Source organism: Babylonia areolata, chromosome 30 (assembly GCF_041734735.1).
Source record: "Babylonia areolata isolate BAREFJ2019XMU chromosome 30, ASM4173473v1, whole genome shotgun sequence".
NCBI classification, from domain to species: Eukaryota; Metazoa; Mollusca; class Gastropoda; order Neogastropoda; family Buccinidae; genus Babylonia; species Babylonia areolata.
Window position 1 is genome coordinate 17,459,443 of NC_134905.1, and position 23,232 is coordinate 17,482,674.

The 23,232-nt window shown below is 41.6% G+C and overlaps 1 protein-coding gene across 2 annotated transcripts in view; it reads right to left on the reverse strand.

Moving 5' to 3' along the window:
• Window positions 1-22,315, reverse strand: part of LOC143275281 (calpain-5-like) — a 50,844-nt gene extending 28,529 nt beyond the window's left edge. The window contains exons 1-7 of one of the 2 annotated variants that reach the window (XM_076579264.1): window positions 22,243-22,315; window positions 20,817-21,043; window positions 10,299-10,430; window positions 5,762-5,970; window positions 4,097-4,289; window positions 2,624-2,820; window positions 78-155 (exon numbers count right to left, since the gene is read on the reverse strand). In XM_076579264.1, the coding sequence (XP_076435379.1) occupies window positions 78-155; window positions 2,624-2,820; window positions 4,097-4,289; window positions 5,762-5,970; window positions 10,299-10,430; window positions 20,817-20,990 (983 nt within the window). In that variant the 5' untranslated portion in view covers window positions 20,991-21,043; window positions 22,243-22,315. Of the gene's footprint in view, window positions 1-77; window positions 156-2,623; window positions 2,821-4,096; window positions 4,290-5,761; window positions 5,971-10,298; window positions 10,431-20,816; window positions 21,044-22,137; window positions 22,222-22,242 lie in introns of those variants that run through there. The other variant, XM_076579265.1, reaches the window with a different exon arrangement.
• Between the last annotated feature and the right edge of the window lie 917 nt (window positions 22,316-23,232).

Here is a 23,232-nt window from a genome sequence, read left to right on the forward strand (position 1 = left end):
AAGTAACACACACACACACACACACACACACACACACACACACAGACACTCACACACACACCAATTCCATCACTTACCAGAATTCCCCATCCTCTTCAAATGTCAGACCCACTTTCTGACGATCGCTTTTGGTGATCTTCTGCCACTCAGGGGACCTGCCCACACACCAGCACACAGCATACACACGTGTTCACTCACAAACACACATCAGCACACAGCATGCACACGTGTTCACTCACACACACACACACACACACAAGCACACAGCATACACACGTGTTCACTCACAAACACACAGCATGCACACGTGTTCACTCATACACACACACACCAGCACACACGTGTTCACTCTCACACACACACACACACCAGCACACAGCATACACATGTGTTCACTCACACACACACACACAAGTACACAGCATACACATGTGTTCATTCTCACACACACACACAAGCACACAACATACACGTGTTCACTCACACACACATACCAGCACACAACATATACACGTGTTCACTCACATACACACACACACACACACACAAGCACACAGCATACACATGCGTTCACTGACACACACACACCAACACACAGCATACACATGTTCACTCTCTCTCTCTCTCTCTCACACACACACACACAAGCACACAGCATACACGTGTTACTCACAAACACACATCAGCACACTGCATGCACACATGTTCACTCTCTCTCTCTCTCACACACACACACACAAGCACACACGTGTTCACTCACAAACACACATCAGCACACTGCATGCACATGTGTTCACTCACACACACACACAGCATACACGTGTTCACTCTCTTTCTCTCTCTCTCACACACACACAAGCACACAGCATACACATGTTCACTCTCACACACACCAGCACACAGCATACACACGTGTTCACACACACACACACACAAACACACACAGCATACAGCACACACACGTGTTCACTCACACACACACACACACACAAGCCCACAGCATACACATGTGTTCACACACACACACCAGCACACAGTATACACACGTGTTCACACACACACACACACACACACAAGCACACAGCATACACACGTGTTCACACACACACACACAAACACACAACATACACACATGTTCACTCACACACACACACACCAGCATACAGCATACACACATGTTCACTCACACACACTCACACACACACCAGCACACAGCATACACATGCGTTCACTCACACACACACACACACACAAAACATTTGTTTTACACGACACAGACACACAATGTATACCCAACCATTCTGTTACATGTGACACACACAAACAATGCATACCTAACCATTTTGTTACATGTGACACAAACAATGCATACCAACCATTTTGTTACATGTGACACAGACAAACAATGCATACCCAACCATTTTGTTACATGTGACACAAACAATACATACCCAACCATTTTGTTACATGTGACATAGACAAACAATGCATACCCAACCATTCTGTTACAAATGACACAGGTACACAATGCATACCCAACCATTTTGTTACATGTGACACAGACAACCAGTGCATACCCAACCATTTTGTTACATGTGACACAAACAATACATACCCAACCATTTTGTTACATCTGACGCAGACAAACAATACATGCCCAACCATTTTGTTACATGTGACACAGACAACCAGTGCATACCCAACAATTTTGTTACATGTGACACAAACAATACATACCCAACCATTTTGTTACATGTGACACAAAGAATACATACCCAACCATTTTGTTACACGTGACACAGAAACACAATGCATACCCAACCATTTTGTTACGTGTGACACAGACAACCAGTGCATACCCAACCATTTTGTTACCTATGACACAGACACACCTATGCATACCTAACCCAAATGAGCACAGTATCAGTATCAGTATCAGCAGCTCAAGGAGGCATCACTGCGTTCGGTCAAATCCATATACGCTACACCACATCTGCCAAGCAGATGCCTGACCAGCAGCGTAACCCAACGTGCTTAGTCAGGCCTTGAGAAAAAAGTAAGTAAAAAAAAAAAAAAATAAATAAATAAATAAAACAAGAGAGGCAAGGCCTTCAACACTCACTTGTGATAAATTAAGTCCCCTAGCATTAATTACAGAGTACTTTCCCTTTTTTACTATCTGCACCAAAATGTTTGCAAAATAAATAAAAATTCCATGCTTAGCAAAAGAAGTTCCTGTTTGAACAAAAAATGAATATAATGACTCCTCTTGTTGTTGTGTCAGAATAAGAGGTCAAAGTGCCAAGTTTAGAGAATACAAAAAAATATAAATATAACAGTAAATGCAGTTTGCATATAATTAGGCTTCTTTTTTTAAATTTTTTTTGTCCCCATCCCAGAGGTGCAATATTGCTTTAAACAATATGACTGGAAAGAACTGAATTTTTCCTATTTTTATGCCAAATTTGGTGTCAACTGACAAAGTATTTGCAGAGAAAATGTCAATGTTGAAGTTTACCACGGACACACACACACACACAACCAAACACCGGGTTAAAACATAGACTCACTTTGTTTACACAAGTGAGTCAATAAAATAAAAATAAATGGCCACAGTTCTCACCCATCGCTGAAGGCTCCTTTCCATTCGCAACGCCCCCACGGGTTGCGGAGGCGGATCATAGGCAGCTTCTCGCGGTTGAAGAAGCGGAAGAGGCCAGAACCTTCCAGATGCACGTTCTTCACGGCGGTGATGCCATACGCATGTCCTTTCACCAGACCCACATTGGTGGTGGCTTCCATCTCTTCTGCGGATGTCGCCTACAAAAAAAAAAAAAAAAAAAGAAAAAAAAAAGATACATATAGGGATACATGGAAAAGATTGCGACTCCCTCATGATACAGTGTCTATGTGATGTCCATGAATAATTAACCATGTACATGTCTCTTAAAGTGTATACTTCATGTTCGCATTGTGAGCAACACAGCTTCATGTCTTTGAGTATGCACCTCATGTTCTTTCTCTGTCTCTGGACCTTGCAATTTGGAATGAACTTCCTCTTTCTCTTCATCAGGTCTCTGCACTCAGCTCTTTCAAGTCTGGTCTTAAAACCCACCTCTTCCCAAAATAGCCTCCCTTCCATGCCTCTGCCTTGTCTTCAGTTTTTCCAGTTTTAGAGTTATGCATGCATGTGAATGACTGGCGCGAAAGCGCTTTGATTTGTCTCTGCACAAGATACAGCGCTATATAAATATAATAATAACAATTATCATTATTATTATTATTACTGTGAGCTTCATAACCACATGTTCATTTCTCTTGGGTAAAAATAAAGTTGACTTGACAGACACGCATGAAACGCCACAACTGTTATCAATAACAATAACGATAATAAAAGTTACACACAAAAACCATTCCATGTGAAAACTTACATGAATAACTCTGCACCAACACCTAACCATGTGGAGTGATGGCCTAGAGGTAACGTGTCTGCCTAGGAAGCGAGAGAATCTGAGCGCGCTGGTTTGAATCACAGCTCAGCCGCCGATATTCTCTCCTCCTCCACTAGACCTTGAGTGGTGGTCTGGACGCTAGTCATTCGGATGAGACGATAAACCGAGGTCCCGTGTGCAGCATGCACTTAGCGCACGTAAAAGAACCCACGGCAACAAAAGGGTTGTTCCTGGCAAAATTCTGTAGAAAAATCCACTTCGAAAGGAAAAACAAATACAACTGCACGCAGAAAAAACACACAAAAAAATGGGTGGCGATGCAGTGTAGCGACGCGCTCTCCCTGGGGAGAGCAGCCTGAATTTCACACAGAGAAATCTGTTGTGATAAAAAGAAATACAAACAAACAAAACAAACAAACCAATCACTCACAGCAATAATTCATGTTCTCTCTCTCTCTCTCACACAGACACACACGCATACGCACACAAAATCTCTCTCTCTCTCTCTCTCATACACACATGCACACACACACACAAACACACACACACAACACAACACAACACATCACATCACATCACACACACGACAACAACAGCTGAAAGAAAGATGCACCGGGGGGGGGGGGGGGGGGGCACGGCCTCACCGGGATGGAGGCGGCCATGAGGGAGTGGCGGTCCATCTCTTTCTGCATGCGGGCGAAGAGCGCGATCCTCTCCTCCACCTTCTCCGACACCTGCATCTTCAGCAGGTCCAAGGTGTCGGCCACACCCCCCGTGAAGTCCTCCAGAGCCTCGCTCAGCTCGCCCCCGTCCAGGGCCTCATAGTTCCCAAACAGTCTGTCCGGGATTATATACATATATTTGTATATATATGTGTGGGGGGATGGGGGTGGGAGATATGGGCGTGTGTGTGTGTGCTTGTACAAGTAAGCGTTCATCTGTGTGTGTGTGTGTGTGTGTGTGTGTGCCATGGAAGCTGCGATACATAGACTAGAAATGAGTGTGTGAAGGAGGGGGGTAGAGGAGGTGAAGGGTAATGTGTGTGTGTGAGTGTGTGTGTGTGTGTGTGTGTGTGTGTGTTGGAGCTCATGTACGTTTATATGTATTTGACTGTACTTTCATATCTGTGAAACTGCATGTTTGGTGCATATCTGTTATGCATGTGTGGGTGTATGTGTGAATATGTGTCTTCATGTTTTACATTTATTTGCTTATTTATCATCATTGTTGTCTTATTTATTTACTTATTATTATTATTTTATTATTATTTTCATTACTACTACCTTTTTTTTTATATCATAATTATTATTTATTTATGTAAGCTTATCTATAATTTATTCACCTTTTTTTTTCTTCTCAAGGCCTGACTAAGTGCGTTGGGTTACGCTGCTGGTCAGGCATCTGCTTGGCAGATGTGGTGTAGCGTATATGATTTTGTCCGAACGCAGTGACGCCTCCTTGAGCTACTGAAACTGAAACTGTCTGGGGGGGTCGGGGGGTTATGGGAACAATACGCAATGATACAGTAAAATGCAACACAACACAATATATCTTTATTCATCCGACTGGAAATCAACTGGACATCCACAGGCTCGTCACTCACACCATTCAAGTACAGTATCAGTATCAGTTTCAGTAGCTCAAGGAGGCGTCACTGCGTTCGGACAAATCCATATACGCTACACCACATCTGCCAAGGAGATGCCTGACCAGCAGCATAACCCAACGTGCATAGTCAGGCCTTGAGAAAAAAAAAAGAAAAAAAAAGAAGAAAGAAGTAAATAAATAAATAAATAATAGATAAATACATAAAGGCGCATGGCCTAGAGGTAACGCGTCCGCCTTGGAAGCGAGAGAATCTGAGCACGCTGGTTCGAATGACAGCTCAGCCGCCAATATTTTCTCCACCTCCACTAGACCTTGAGTGGTGGTCTGGACGCTAGTCATTCGGATGAGACGATAAACCGAAGTCCCGTGTGCAGAATCCACTTAGCACACGTAAAAGAACCCATGGCAACAAATGGGTTGTTCCCAGCAAAATACTGTAGAAAAATCCACTTCTATAGGAAAAACAAATAAAACTGCACGCAGGAAAAAATACAAAAAAAAAGAAAAGAAAAAAAGGGTGGCACTGTAGTGTAGCGATGCGCTCTCCCTGGGGAGAGCAGCCCGAATTTCACACAGAGAAATCTGTTGTGATGATTAAAAAAAAAAAAAAAAAAAAAAAAATTACAAATACAAAACATCTTCATGAGCAGTAAATGAACATCACAGCAAGCTTCACTCTACAAACCACGGACCGTACTTACTTGGCATAGGCCTTCTCCAGCAGAGCTGACCAGAACTCGTTGCGACTCTGGGAGTGGATGAAGACCAGCTGGTCGTTGATGGTGGGCAGGAGGTCGTCAATCACCACCTCTGTCCACTGCCCGAAGCGCCAGAACTGGAAGCGGAAGATGCCCTGGTAGTCGTCGGGCTTCTGGGGGTTCCATTCTTGGCTCTTGTAGTCCGGGATCACCTGTGCAGAGAGGAAAATGGTTTTATAATGATAATATAAATTGACGGGTGCAATAGCCGAATGGTTAAAGCACTGGACTTTCAATCTGAGAGTCCCGGATTCGAATCTCGGTGCACCTGGTGGGTAAAGGGTGGAGATTTTTACGATCTCCCAGGTCAACATATGTGCAGACCTGCTAGTGCCTGAACCCCCTTCGTGTGTATGCGCACGCACAAGATCAAATACGCACGTTAAAGATCCTGTAATCCATGTCAGCATTCGGTGGGTTATGGAAACAAGAATATACCCAGCATGCACACCCCCGAAAACGGAGTATGGCTGCCTACATGGCGGGGTAAATAAAAAACAAACAAACGGTCATACACGTAAAATGTTACATGTCTGTCTGAGTGTGTATGTGTGTGCGTCTGAAATCTGATTGAATGACACAGGAAACGAATGATGAGCGCCCGGCCAGTGGCAACTGTCAGTCGGCTCTACCCAGGTAGGCAGCCTGTGGTGCAAATGTCCCTGTGTATGTAAAGCGCTTAGAGCTTGGTCTCTGACCGAGGATAGACGCTATAGAAGTATCCACATCAATCAATCAATAATAATAATAATAATAATGTACATTTATACAGCGCCCTTTCTCACTAAGAGCTCAGGGCGCTTTACATGAAAGAAAAATATTACAAGTAACATAAAACATCCATGACCACTCTTTCTCAAAAACCCCTCCCCCCGCTCACACTCTCCCTTTCCCACTATACATACATCCAAAGTGAGCTGACATGGGTGGTGTTGGAGAAAAGGAAGCTGAGAGTACTTATAGATAGGTTTTAAAAAGATGAGTCTTTAGTGATGAGCGAAAAGCAGAAATAGAATCAGATGCACGGATATGATAAGGAAGGTTGTTCCAGATGTGAGGAGCAGCAAAGAAGAAAGAATGTTCACCACAGGTTCTTGTATTGATATGAGGAAGTTTCAAAAGGTAACAGTCAGAGGAAGAGCGCAGATTTCTTGTGGGAGTGTAAACACTGATAAGGTCAGAAAGATAAGTAGGTCCTGCGGAGTGGAAAGCAGAATAGCAGAGACACACAACTTTGTATTTAATTCTCACTTCAGTGGGGAGCCAATGTAGAGTGCGGAGGTGAGGAGAAATGTGATCAGTACGTGGGACTCTGAGAGTCAGACGGGCAGCATTGTTTTGAAGTTTTTGAATTCGCTGAAGAATATTTTGTGGACAGCCTATGAGAAGAGAATTACAGTAGTCAATTCGTGACAGCACAAAAGCAGAAATAAAAGTTTTAGTAGTTTCAACAGAAAGGTACTGACGGACAGAGTTGAGTTTTGAGTTTTAGCAATCAGGATTTTTAATTTTCAAAAAGTTGAAGATTGAATGAGTGTTCAGAACAGTTGCAACTTATGTGTCTGCAGAGTCTGAATCCGACAGATTTCTTCTATGTTTGTGGGCAGCTTTCGCATTTACTTTCTTGATAATATGTAAGAGTGTTGTGCTTTCGAGTAAAATTGAGATCCAATCATGACACGCAAAAGCACACTTTAACGTGCATGACCATTTTTATTTTGTCATTTAACCAGCCATATTTTGATTCTGGGGTATGTTCGTGTTTCTGTAACCCAACTTAGGCATACTCGCATACATAATATTGGTAAGTGCATTTAATCATTTTCTTGTGTACACATAAGAACGGTATTAAACAGGTCCGTACATTAGGCTGGCAAGGGTGTTTTTGTTGTTTTTTTTGTTTTTTTTAATTTAGAGATATTTTGCAACTGTGTAGATATGAATTCCCGCAAAGCAGAGGAAAGTGCTTGAAATGCTTTCCTGACAGAGTCTCCCGTCGGACCGACGGATGAGTAGGCAGGCAGGCTTATCTGTCAGTGTGTGTCCTGATGTGGGAGAAGAGGCCAATTCTGGATGCGCAGCACTTCCCACAGGTGTTGCAAGGGAAAACGTCTCGAGAAGTTGAGCCCTGCTTTCTTCGCTCACGCTTCTCCTTAATGGCCAGCGTTCTCTTGTTTTCAAATGTCTTTATGCCATTGGAGCACAGCATCCTCCAGCGAGAGCAGTCAAGGGCATCAGTTTTTCAGGAAGCGATGTCTATATCACAGGCTTTGAGGTTTGTCTTCAAGGTGTCCTTGAAGTGCTTGCAGGGTCTTCCAAGTTCACGGTGGCCTTTCCTAAAACAATGCTAATAGAGAAACACAAGTAACAGTTCCACAAAAGATCTGATGTCTTTCAGCTCTACTGCTTTCTCTTTGTTTCTACTTCTTCCTTTGTATCAACTGGACCTTCTTCTGTGTTCACTCGTATGCACACGAGTGGGCTTTTACGTGTATGACCGTTTTTACCCCGCCATGTAGGCAGCCATACTCCGCTTTCAGGGGTGTGCATGCTGGGTATGTTCTTGTTTCCATAACCCACCGAACGCTGACATGGATTTCAGGATCTTTAATGTGCGTATTTGATCTTATACTTGCGTATACACACGAAGGGGGTTCAGGGACTGGCAGGTCTGCACATATGTTGACCTGGGAGATCGTAAAAATCTCCACCCTTTACCCACCAGGCGCCGTCACCGTGATTCGAACCCGGGACCCTCAGATCGAAAGTCCAATGCTTTAACCATTCGGCTATGGCGTTCGTCTTCCTTTGTATCAACTGGAGCATGGTGTGGATGTTCTCTAACCACAGCAGTCAGCACAAAGCAGTGTTTCAGCGTTCAGAATAAAGTTTAGTAATTACTGTTCTTTGCTGTGTTCATCATGACACAGCAGTGTTAGCACATGGTCTCTACATATTGTGTCACACACACACACACACACACACACACACACTTATATATAAATATATATGTATACCATTTCACACACCAGTGGGTGTGATGGACAAAGTACAAAATCAAAATTTTTTGGCATGTGGGTTTCGTGCACTGAGAACAAGAACATTTTTTTTTTTTCTGAACCATTATTTTCTAAACCAACCCACTGATTTTGTGATGAACCGGTCAAATGACCTGTTGTGTCCTGAACGAAACCTAAACTTTGGAAGAGCACAGATATCTTGAAAGGACGCACATGCTAAACTCTCTCCATACGAACGGCGAAAGAGACGACGTTAACAGCGTTTCACCCCAATTACCATCATCAAAATATTGCAAGCGGAAGGCTCTTATACTGAAGAGGTGAATGTTGACAAAGAATACCACAATTCTGACGACGGAAGCTAAAGGTTGGGTCATTCAGACACCCACTGGACATCCGAGGGGTCTGTGTAGAGGAGAAGAGAGGACTGGCCGTACTGAGTGAGTTAAAAAGGCAGAAATACACGCTGACACGCTAACTTCAACAACACACACAACCGACAGACCTGGAGGAATCTGGTGAACAGTTCCTCTGCCAGGACTGTATTTGTATTTGACGGGCGCAATAGCCGAGTGGTTAAAGCGTTGGACTGTCAATCTGAGGGTCCCGGGTTCGAATCATGGTGACGGCGTCTGGTGGGTAAAGGGTGGAGATTTTTACGATCTCACAGGTCAACATATGTGCAGACCTGCTAGTGCCTGAACCCCCTTCGTGTGAAAACGTAAGCAGAAGATCAAATACGCACGTTAAAGACCCTGTAATCCATGTCAGCGTTCGGTGGGTTATGGAAACAAGAACATACCCAGCATGCACACCCCCGAAAACGGAGTATGGCTGCCTACATGGTGGGGTAAAAATGGACATACACGTAAAAGCCCACTTGTGTGCATACGAGTGAATGCAGAAGTAGTATTTGTATTTGTAATTCATTTTATCACAACAGATTTCTCTGTGTGAAATTCAGGCTGCTCTCCCCAGGGAGAGCGCGTCGCTACACTACAGCGCCACCCTTTTTTTTTTTTTTTCCTGCGTGCAGTTTTATTTGTTTTTCTTATCGAACTGGATTTTTCTACAGAATTTTGCCAGGAACAACCCTTTTGTTGCCGTGGGTTCTTTTACGTGCGTTAAGTGCATGCTAGCACACGGGACCTCGGTTTATCATCTCATCCGAATGTCTAGCATCCAGACCACGACTCAAGTCTAGTGGAGGAGAAGAAAATATCGGCGGCTGAGCCGTGATTCGAACCAGCGCGCTCAGATTCTCTCTCGCTTCCTAGGCGGACGCGTTACCTCTAGGCCACCACTCCACATGACTCTTCCCAACGACTCTTCACAAAGTTGAGGGAGGAGAAGATCCTTGAACTCACCTGCCACACGATGAACCCCCCCCCACCCCCACCCCCAACCCCCCTTCCCCAAGCCCCCCACCCCACACGCTGTTCTGCCCATGGACAACTCACCTTGTGCCAGATGACCTTGACGGAGGCGAGGCACGAGGAGGCGGCCACAAACCAACAGTTGCCCAGCCGGCCCTGGGTTACGTCCCCTGCGCTGGCCCCCTCCACAAACAGCTGGGGATTGTCGCAGATTTGCTGAAAACACGGCAGATACACATACACTTATATATTATGTATACATAATATATATATATATATATATATATATATATATATATATATATATATATATATATATATATATACACATGTGTGTTTTATCTTCAGTTTAACGTCTATTCACTATAAGTGTTTGTAGACGGAAAGGAGTAAAGCAGTGGATAAAGGAAAGGGAATGTATGTGAATATTAGTGTAAAACAAAAAAAAGTGTTCATGTTATGTATCAGAGGAAAGGTAGATTATTATAAGAAAACGTCTAAAGAGATTGTGGTGTGTATTGAATGAGATGTCATGGGAGGGAGAATGTGTATATGCATATCAACAAGTATTAACCTACAACAATGTAAATATAAATAACAACATTAATTGTAACACATCAAAGGAGGATACCAACTGGACTGAAGTTTAAAATTTCTGAAAACATTCTAAGCAATGAATAATCATTCATAATCATACATGTGTGTGTGTGTGTGTGTGTGTGTGTGTGTGTGTATTTAAAATGAATAAAAGAAAGTTGAAAACCAACACCTATACAAACAAATTCTGAAATCTGAATTTTCACTGCTACCCAGCAACTTGGTCACAGACTTCACTCATAATAGGTGACGTAATGTTATTTTCATGTCATCTTTTTGACCTTATACTACGTAAATATATCATGTACCTTCAATTGCCTATATACACATCTCTCTCTCTCTCCCACTCTCTCTCTGTGTGTATCTTAGTAATGGTGTGTATAACCACCGCCACGACAAAACTGGACTGGTAATTCCACGAATTCAAGGTTGACAACGAAAAACCCATGGATGTCGCTACTCGTGTTCAGTCCAAAAAAAAAAACCGTCCCAAGGTTACATATCTCAGAACAGTTCTCTTCTTTTCAGCTCCTCCTCCTCCATGATGCAGAGATGAAAACAATAAATGGAAAAAAAACAGAAAGAAAGAGGGAGAGAGATGCCGGACAGAATAAGAAAGAAAGAAAAAAACAAGGAGAGAGAGAGAGAGAGGGAGAGAACGAACGAACGAACGAACCTTTTTTAATGAAGGAAGTGGAATAAGCATGCATATGCTTTTTTTTTTTTTTTTTTTTTTTTTACATCCAGCCCTCAGGGCAAAGAGAAATGAAATCAAAATGTTCACAACATAACAAAAGGTTATAGAAAAACGTACATGTCATTCAAATACACTCAAATAATGCACAGTAAGCATCTACAAGTACATAACCAGGGTACCTGCATTCATGACAATAATGTATATGAATATACCAATGAGAGAGAGAGAGAGAGAGAGAGAGAGAGAGAGAGAGAGAGAGAGAGAGAGGAAGGAAGGAATAAATAAATGACTGAATGAATGAATGAATGAATGAACAAATTTTATTTCCAATAGCATTAGAGAAAGCAAACAATTGCTTTCTCCAGCCCTGGAAAGGGAAAAATGTCTAAAAAAAAAAAAAAAAAATTAAAAAAAAAAAAAGGTATGAAGAAGACCCCAAGAAATGAGTAAATGTTAACAAATTCATAGAAAAACGAGAAAAGAAACAAGATTATAAAAAGAGACAGAGAGAGAGAAAGAGAGAGAGAGAGAGAGAGAGAGGGAGACAGAGAAACAGACAGAGAAGGGGTAGAACAGCAGTGTTAGTGTGAGCATGGACACGAAAAGACAGATATCATGAACATGTACAAGAAATGATGGATACGGTGAATACACTCTCAACCCCCCCCCCCCATCACACGCAAACACACCCACACCTAGCACACAAACACCCTCTCCAAGCAGACGACAGAATTATAAAGTAAACATAACCTAAAATCTTGAAAAAGGATATCGCTAAAGTAAATACACCAGGAATTTGACAACGGGGAATCACACTCACGCGCGCGTGCACACACACACACACACACACTTATTCATTTCTTATAATCTCTCTCTCTCTCTCCTTGTTTTTCTGTTTCTTTCTTTTCTTTTTATTTCTTATAACAGACTTTTTTTCCCCCCATCTACCCTAATACATACATCAACACTTTTTTTCTTACACTAATAATCACAAGCATCCCTCTCTCTCATCCAGTACCTCTCTTCTTTAATTCCGTCCAGTAACACTTCTAATGAACAGACGTTAAACTGAAGACCTCACATTTATTCATGTACATTTAAGAGTGCACTACACACACACACACGCACACACACACACACATACACACACATACACACACATACACAGTGCTTTCAATGTCAGCAGGTGCAACCTCAAAAAGTGAAGAAAGCCAAACCAAACCAGAGGAAATCAAACCAGACATCAGTGATCAAAGATCCTCCACATCAAATCAACCGATAGGCCTAGTTTGCATCAGTTTGACATGGTACAGTATGTGACACCAAATTATCCTTTACGAACCTTTTCTTTCTTTCCATCCTGCACTGGGCTTATTTTACACCAGGATTCAACCATTCTATTGTTAGGGTTCCTCATTCAATTCTTTCACTGTTATCTATAGAGGCCATTTTCTTCTTCTTATTATTATTATTATTATTGTCATTAAAAGCATTTACACCATGTGGAGTGATGGCCTAGAGGTAACGCATCCGCCTAGGAATCGAGAGAATCTGAGCACTCTGGTTCGAATCACAGCTCAACCACCGATATTTTCTCCCCCTCCACTAGACCCTGAGTGATGGTCTGGACGCTAGTCATTCGGACGAGATGATAAACCGAGGTCCCGTGTGCAGCATGCACTTAGCACACATAAAAGAACCCACGGCAACAAAAGGGTTGTTCCTGGCAAAATTCTGTAGAAAAATCCACTTCAACAGGAAAACCAAATAAAACTGCACACATGAAAAAATACAACAAAAAAAAAAGGGTGGCGATGTAGTGTAGCGATGCGCTCTCCCTGGGTAGAGCAGCCCGAAATTCAGAGAAATCTGTTGTGACAAAAAGAAATACAAATACAAATAATCTTGAAAATGAGCCCTAGGCATTTACAAAATAGAAAAAAACGAACAAACAAAACAAAACAAAAAAACCCCACAACAACTTAAGTTGACCAGACAGTTCACCGCCATTGGCTACCCCAGCGGATAGAGAGGGATCATATCAAAAGACACGTTTTTGACTCACTTGTGTAAACAAAGTGAGTCTATGTTTTAACCCAGTGTTCGGTTGTCTGTGTGTGTGTGTGTGTGTGTGTGTGTGTGTGTGTGTGTGTGTGTGTCTGTGGTAAACTTTAACACTGACATTTTCTCTGCAAATACTTTGTCAGATGACACCAAATTAGGCATAAAAATAGGAAAAATTCAGTTCTTCCCAGTCATCTTGATTAAAACAACATTGCACCTCTGGGATGGGCACACAAAAAAATTAATAATGAAGCCTAATTATATGCAAACTGCATTTACTGTTATATTTATATTTTTTGTATTCTCTAAACGTAGCACTTTGATCTGATATTCTGACCCAACAACAAGAGCAGTCATTATTATCATTTTTTGTTCAAACAGGAACTTCTTTTGCTAAGCATGGAAGTTTTATTCATTTTGCAAACGTTTTGGTGCTGATAGTAAAAAAGGGAAATTACTCTGTAATTAATGCTAGGGGACTTAATTTGCTTTAAACTGATCTTTCTCATCTTAAACATTACATTTTGAAATTATACTCAATACATAAAAAGCTTGTGTGTTTTACTCTCAGTCACGAGTCTTCAAGGCCTTGCCTCTCTTGTTCACATTGTAACAAAGCTTGACAGCTGCAAGCCAGCTTTCCTGTGTGTAAGGACACTGAGTAACCTCCCCTCCACCCCCTGACCCAGTTTGAAGTGAACTTGTCCTCCGTGTCGTTTTAACATGAACCGATTTGTGTGACTGTTAGTATCAAGTCTAAAATATATATATATGATAGTCAGTCGTGTCTGACTATGACCATCAGAACAGCAGAGGAGGCAACTACTGTTCCGACTGTTTGATTATAGTGGAGAGTGTCTTGCCCAAGTTACATCCCCACTCTCTCCGCCAAGAGGGTTTTAGGACAGTCGGCGTTGGGATGGTTCCCATATATGGCACTGGGAAGTGGTGTTTTTTTTGTTTTTCCTGAAAGAAACTTGGCAGTGAAAGAGTTAATTTCTTTTAACTCTTTAACAGCTGTCGAGCCTTGAGATCAGTGTGTGCAAGGGTTTTAAGTGCAGCCACTGCTTTATGTGTACTTTTCATTAATGTGATACATTTTGATTGGTTTTGTTGAAAAGAAAGGTCATGCAGTCTCAAGAGGAAGAAGTCCAAATATCTGCAGCTTCGTTTTTTTTCCCTTTTTTTTTTTTTTTGCTGTCCCATCATCTGTATCATTTCAGTGGCCTTACTCCCACACTGCTCATGCTGGGAAGGCAGAAAAAGGAAACAACAGTGAAGGAAGAAAAAAGGCAGAAAAAAAAAAAAGCAGCAGAAAAGAGGAAATTTCTAGCACAGAATTTCCAGAAGGCAGGGGATACTGTATGTATTGAAAGACCCCTGGCCTACAGTGTATGGGAGTGACTCAGTGATTATCACAGTCGTTTCCCCCTGACAATAAAGAAACCAGTGCATCACTGCATGACGGGCGCAACAGCCAAGTGGTTTAAGCGTTGGACTTTTCAATCTGAGGGTCCCGGGTTCGAATCACGGTAACAGTGTCTGGTGGGTAAAAGGGTGGAGATTTTTTTCCGTTCTCCCAGGTCAACATATGTACAAACCTGCTTATGCCTGAACCCCCTTCGTGTGTATACGCACGCAGAAGATCAAATATGCATGCCAAAGATCCTGTAACCCTTATCAGTGTTCTGTGGGTTATGGAGACATGAAAATACCCAGCATGCATGAACCACGACAGTCATCGGCAAGTTGATGTTGGTCATGTAACGAAAGAAGAAGAAGAAGAAAGCAAAATATGTGTTTCAGACATTTTCCGGCCATGTTCACTTTTAGCATTTTGTTTGCAAAGAAATTATCAAAAACCAAAAAGCTATGAAACATTCACAGTGTAAAGCTACACAACATGAACTACACAACAATCATTAGAAAATTTAAAATATCTTCTGAGTATACAGAATGCCAACTTGCATTATCTTAAAATGATAATGGAATGCATTTCCATGTTTTTTTTTGTTTTTTAAAAATGAAGGCTGTACAGATTCCCATCCTGGTAAAGACAGGTTTCACCCAACTTATTAAGTTTGCACAACAACATATTAATCGAGTGTGCATCACACCACACACAAACACACAGACACAGAAGATTCCCATCCTTGTAAATACAGGTTTCACCCAATCTATCAAATTTGCACGACAACATATTAATTGGGTGTGCATCACACCACACACACAAACACAAAAGATTCCCATCCTTGTAAAGACAGGTTTCACCCAATTGATGAAGTTTGCACAACATATTAATCGTGTGTGCATCACACGACACACCCAAACACACAGACACACAAGATTCCCATCCTTGTAAAGACAGGTTTCACCCAACTTATTAAGTTTGCACAACAATATATTAATCGAGTGTGCATCACATCACACACACAGACACACAAGATTCCCATCCTTGTAAAGACAGGTTTCACCCAAATTAAAAAGTCTGCACAACAACATATTAATCGAGTGTGCATCAAACCACACACACAAACACAAAATTCCCATCCTTGTAAAGACAGGTTTCACCCAACTTAAAAAGTCTGCACAACAACATATTAATTGAGTGTGCATCACACGACACACCCAAACACACAGCACACAAGATTCCTATCCTTGTAAAGACAGGTTTCACCCAATTTATTAAGTTTGCACAACAACATATTAATCGGGTGTGCATCACACCACACACACAAACACACAAGATTCCCATCCTTGTAAAGACAGGTTTCACCCAATTTATTAAGTTTGCACAACAACATATTAATCGAGTGTGCATCACATCACACACACAAACACAAAAGATTCCCATCCTTGTAAAGACAGGTTTCACCCAATTTATGAAGTTTGCACAACATATTAATCGAGTGTGCATCACACGACACACCCAAACACACAGACACACAAGATACCCATCCTTGTAAAGACAGGTTTCACCCAACTTAAAAAGTTTGCACAACAACATATTAATCGGGTGTGCATCACATCACACACACAAACACAAAAGATTCCCATCCTTGTAAAGACAGGTTTCACCCAACTTAAAAAGTTTGCACAACAACATATTAATCGGGTGTGCATCACATCACACACACAAACACAAAAGATTCCCATCCTTGTAAAGACAGGTTTCACCCAACTTAAAAAGTTTGCACAACATATTAATCGAGTGAGCATCACACCACACACACAAACACACAAGATTCCCATCCTTGTAAAGACAGGTTTCACCCAATTTATGAAGTTTGCACAACAACATATTAATCGGGTGTGCATCACATCACACACACAGACACACAAGATACCCATCCTTGTAAAGACAGGTTTCACCCAACTTAAAAAGTCTGCACAACAACATATTAATCGGGTGTGCATCACATCACACACACAGACACACAAGATTCCCATCCTTGTAAAGACAGGTTTCACCCAACTTAAAAAGTCTGCACAACAACATATTAATCGAGTGTGCATCACACCACATCACACACACACAAGATTCCCATTCTTTGTAAAGATAGGTTTCACCCAATTTATCAAATTTGCACGACAACATATTAATTGGGTGTGCATCACACGACACACCCAAACACAAAAGATTCCCATCCTTGTAAAGACAGGTTTCACCCAACTTAAAAAGTTTGCACAACAACATATTAATCGAGTGTGCATCAAACCACACACACAGACACACAAGATTCCCATTCCTTGTAAAGACAGGTTTCACCCAACTTATTAAGTTTGCACAACAACATATTAATCAAGTGTGCATCACACCACACACACACACACACACACACCACACACACACACACACACACACACACATTCACCCAGGTCTGTGTCTCGCCACAACAGAGGATGAACTGTTCGCTGATCAAAACTGTAACAGAGACAAAGCAGCCTGATTCAGAGAAGGTGTCAACATTTTCAGCTTCCAGCTGCACTGAAAACAAAAAAAGTAAAAGCGGTATCCCTGGAATGCCTTGGAGTCCAAGACCTGTGAACAGCTCAGATGATGTACAACTAAGTGATGGCGTAGAGGTAACGCATCCACCTAGGAAGCGAGAGAATCTGAGCACACTGGTTCGAATCACGGCTCAGCCACTGATATTTTCTCCCTCTCCACTAGACCTTCAGTGGTAGTCTGGACGCAAGTCATTCGGATGAGACGATAAACCGAGGTCCCATGTGCAGCATGCACTTGGCGCATGTAAAAGAACCCACGGCAACTAAAGTGTTGTCCCTGGCAAAATTCTGTAGAAAAATCCACTTTGATAGGAAAAAAATAAAACTGCACGCAGGAAAAAAAAAAGAGAGGCGCTGTAGAGTAGCGACACGCTCTCCCTGGGGAGAGCAGCCTGAATTTTAAACAGAGAAATCTGTTGTGATAAAAAGAAATACAAATACAAATACATGCACATCCAACTTGACAGAACTAGAAGTTTCACTACCAAACTCGCATTTATGCAGCAGCGTGGTACAGGACCCATGTCACTGCAGGGTGAACAGATCATTGGTCTCTTTTCCATGAACCTACTGCTCTGTAAGTTCGGTGGTAGGATAGGCCATATTTTCTACACATCACATGGGGTGGATCCCCAGCTAATCTTAGACACCATATTTTCTGTCTTTATAACACAAGGGAATTTTTCGCACTCTAAATTGAAAGGGTTAATCCAGTGTAAATATAGGTTACAGGTCCCTAGTCTTTTACAACTAATGGGGTATTAAATCAATTTCCACTGTGTCTAAGTCTCGGAACAGGAAGGTATGTGAAGCCCAATCCATTCCTTCCATCACTTAAGCCTTCCTCGACCGAAACCATGTACCCATTCACAACTGGGTGAAAAGTAGGGGAAAAACCGGAGTAATGTACACGCCTTGCCCAAGGGACACAACACCATGCTAAAATGGGTCTGGAAAACCGATCCCTGGTGATCATGGTGTACACCACGTCACCTAGTTAACACCTGCTACTTGCTGTGACAACTGGAGAAGAGAGAAAGAGAAAAACAAAATTAACTAAGTCTTGTGCTTTTTGTTCTATTTCTAACCCTTTCCTGTTTCATCCAGTGTATATATATATATATCAAAATAGATGCCTATACTATGATATGAATCAAAAGAGCACATCTTAATCTGATCTAGTAACATCTGGCAGGTAATTTTTTTTGGATCACTCGTTCACGACCCCTTCTCCTTCTCCAAAACCCCTAACACACATACATATGGTTGTTATGAATGTGCAGTATGTATAGGATGAATGTGCAATATGCAGAATGGATGTTCAATACAATATGCCTGACGTTAACTTTCATATTTTAAATATATGTTGATAATTACGTTGTAATAATCATAATTACAATGTTTTTAAAGCTAATATGTGAAATGCTTTTATTTGAAAACATATGTTTATTACTCCTGTTTAATCAAGTAATGTGTAATGTTGTTCCGGCGTGCGCGTGTGTGCATGTATGTGTGTATGTATCTGACTGGTTGTGTTTTGCCACACATGATGCAATTTATCTTTGTGAGATAATTAAGTTATTCTTATCTTAATCATAATCAGTGTGCAATATAGTATGTTATGCTTACAATCATAATTATTCAAAACAATGTTTACTTTTCTTTTCATTTTCTTTTAATAATGTTTAATTTTCTTTCTTTCTTTTTATTTTTAATTTTAATTTTATTTATTTTTTATTTTTTTATATACATTTTGAAATATTTCCTGCAATGTGTGGAATGAATGTATGAAACAGTGTAAGTGATATTTTGACATCTGTGTCTTCGTTATAATCTTAATAACTGTTGTTTTTTTTACAGTGATGGTCTCTGTTTAGTTTATTTGTCGTGATAATGCACCTGACCAAATTTCTCTAATTGGAGATAATAAAGTTACTCTTATCTTATCTTATACACATACATAGACATTGATAAAGTATCACACACACACACACACACATACACACACACATCAATAAAATCAAACACACAAGCACACACACACACACACACACACATTGAAAAACTCATAAACTATAATAAAGTCACACACACACACATACGCACACACACGCACACACACACACACACACACACACACACACAACTTAAATCAAAGCAAGGTACAGGTGACTACACATAATTAAAATGTTTAATGAATACACAAATAAGTTTTAACTAAACAGTAAATAAATATATGGATAATTAATCTTTTTTGAGAATGTTTACATTCTATATTAAATTATATCTATAGAGTAATGTTTATATTCTACCTGTTTTGACAAAAAATAGAGCCGTGTGTCTGTTAAAAAACCCCAACCAAACTAACAACAAATCATAACATAATTAAGTAAATAAATGAATCTTTTCAAAATGATTTGATGAATGAATAACAAACAAATAAACATATCTTATGTAAGACACATGACGAGCGCAATAGCCGAGTGGTTAAAGCGTTGGACTCTCAATCTCAGGGTCTCAGGTTCGAATCTCGGTGACGGCGTCTGGTGGGTAAAGGGTGGAGATTTTTTCGATCTCCCAAGTCAACATATGTGCAGTCCTGCTAGTGCCTGAACCCCCTTCGTGTGTATATGCAAGCAGAAAATCAAACACGCATGTTAAAGATCCTGATATCCGTGTCAGTGTTCGGTGGGTTATGGAAGCAAGAAGAACATACCCAGCATGCACACCCCCGAAAGCGGAGTATGGCTGCCTACATGGCGGGGTAAAAACAGTCATACATGTAAAAGCCCACTCGTGTATATACGAGTGAATGCGGGAATTGCAGCCCACGAGCGAAGAAGAAGAAGAAGAAGAAAAAGATGCAAGGCGCACATGTAAACTGGATAATCAACACTGGCCTCTCATCTCTAAAAGTGAATCCCCCCCCCCCCCAATCCTCTCGCTCAGCACTGCCCCCCTCACCCTCCTCCTAACCACCCATACACCCCAAAATCACCCCCCCCCCAACCCCCCCAGCCCACAGCTGATGCAGAGGCTTGGCATCATGTCAGTGCACGCTGACCAGGTCGCAAAATTTTTTTTTATTTTTTCAATCCTCATAACAGCACAATCCTCAGCAACCTCCCCAAACTACAACAGAATCATCAATATAATGATGTTGGTTGTACAAAGGAAGAAGAAGAAGAAGAAGATAAAGAACTGATGTTGAAAAAGAAATCACAGCCTCAGACCTTTGGACGTTTCCAAACGACGTTGCCAAACTTGTCCGGGGTGGAGGAGAGGGACCTGTCATCAGGGGGGAACTCCGAGTCGATGAACAGCATCCCCTTCTTCTTGGTCTCCTTCTTCAGGGCATGGTAGTCCTGACCCTTGTACTTCTTCACCGAGTCAAAGAGAAAGCCCATGACGTAACACTGGCCTCTGCTGCCACTGGTTTGCTTCTCCTTCGTGATCTCCTCTGAGGAAAATGAGAACATAAAGATGTGTAGATTGATAACTTTACCTGTGTACACATGTACATCAACCAATCCATGCATACGTAAGAATTGTAAACACACACATACAAGCTCGCGCACACACGTGCACGCACACAACCTCCACCATAAAAACAACCTCCTGAAAATCATTTTAATAACAATAACCTAGAGACAATGAACAGATCTGAAATTTTGTTAGACACCCTCAGAAAGCACATTCCAGAACAGTCCACACACCATGTTTTGTTGTTTGATAACTTCCCTTGGTCCACCAAGTGGACACACCCATCTACAGGCTATTCTCTGTCATGGCATGCCATTTTTTCGTTACTAGCCTGCCAGCCACACACAAACACAAGGTTAAAGGCCTTCGCGGGGGCCCATTGCAGTGAATTCAAATATTCACGGAGTCAAATGCTTGGCATTCCTGAAGACGGGGCCCAGTCCTCTCTCTTTTACCTTCCCCGACCATTTACATCTGTGTGCAGCGAGCCTCGAACTCTGATCACTGGATGATGGATGGCCAACGCCTAGCCGCGATTCGACCCACGAAATTCTATTTATGTCCGAGAATTCGGCCAAGGCACCCGCGCCACACAAATCGTTATTCAACTTTATTATGTTTTAGTGCATTGCACAGCCTACAAACGTATTCGTATCATAAAATGGAAGGCAGTCATGCTGTTTAATGTGCCCCTATACGTTTTTGCTATGTTGTGCCATTTAATGGCATAATTATTTAAGTAAAAGACGATGATATTCAAAACTGATCGAGTGACTGACAGTGATAACGGATTTGGTGTGCGCATTTCCTGGTCTTCCACAAATAATTAGATTAGAGGTACAGACATAACGACAGTGCCTTAGTAAATTACGAAATGCAAAATAAAAATATCCTGTTGTAACTATGTAACAGGCTACCATGTCGTCTAGTTCTGAACTATTTTAGACAACAAAACAATCTGTTGCACAACTTCAGTAAGTGCGGGGGAGTAATAATCTTCACTGACAAACAACATCGAAAGTCGCGCGAACTGAAACTTTCATGACTGCAATGGATTCACAGCATTCCTACCCGTAAAAAACGATTGTTCACAATGATATGTGTACTTTCAGCTCATTGAAATCAGTTCAAATGACAGCACTTCCGAATATATACACTTTCTTTCAAATGACTTACTCAGTACTCATTCGTCGATCATAGCAGACGTGAAAATCCCCTGCTTCACGGAAGCTATCGAGAGAACCCGAACATGAAAGGGAAAGAACTAAATATGAACAAGACGTTTCACCGAAAGGATAGCAATGATCCCTCATTTTTGCACGAGTGTGAATAAGTGTGTGCATATGTTGGCATAAATGTGTGTGCGCGCGCGCATGTGTGTGTGTGTGTGTGTGTGTGTGTGTGTGTGTGTGTGAGGAGGAAGGTGGCAGAATGGTTAAGACGCTCAGCTGCCAATACAGAGAGTCCGTGAGGGTGTGGGTTCGAATCCCGCTCTCGCCCTTTCTCCTAAGTTTGACTGGAAAATCAAACTGAGCGTCTAGTCTTTCGGATGAGACGATAAACCGAGGTCCCGTGTGCAGCACGCACTTGGGGCACTGAAAAAGAACCCATGGCAACGAGAGTGTTGTCCTCTGGCGAAATTACGTAAAATGAAATCCACTTTCATAGGTACACAAATATGTAAGCATGCACTCAAGGCCTGACTAAGCGCGTTGGGTTATGCTGCTGGTCAGGCATCTGCTCAACAGATGTGGTGTAGCGTGTATGGATTTGTCCGAACGCAGTGACGCCTCCTTGAGAAAGTGAAACTGAAACTGAAACTGTGTGTGTCCGTCTCTGTGTCTGTGCCAATGTCTGTGTGTGTCCATCTGTGTTTGCCGGGTGTCTGGGTGTTGTGTTGTGTTGTGGTGTGGTGAGAGAGAGAGAGAGAGAGAGAGAGAGAGAGCACGTGTTGTGCGCGTGTATGTGCGTGTGTGTGACTCGACTGATGCAAAGCAGAGAAACAGTGACAGAGAGACGCAGTATTACACATTTGAATGTCTTGAACAACTGATATAAAATTAAAGTTATCTATCAAATTATATTTTAAGCCGTTAAAACAATATAAATTCGTCAGTGAAAGAAATAGCCTTGTCATAGACGATACTATTGTGCACTTTATTAATC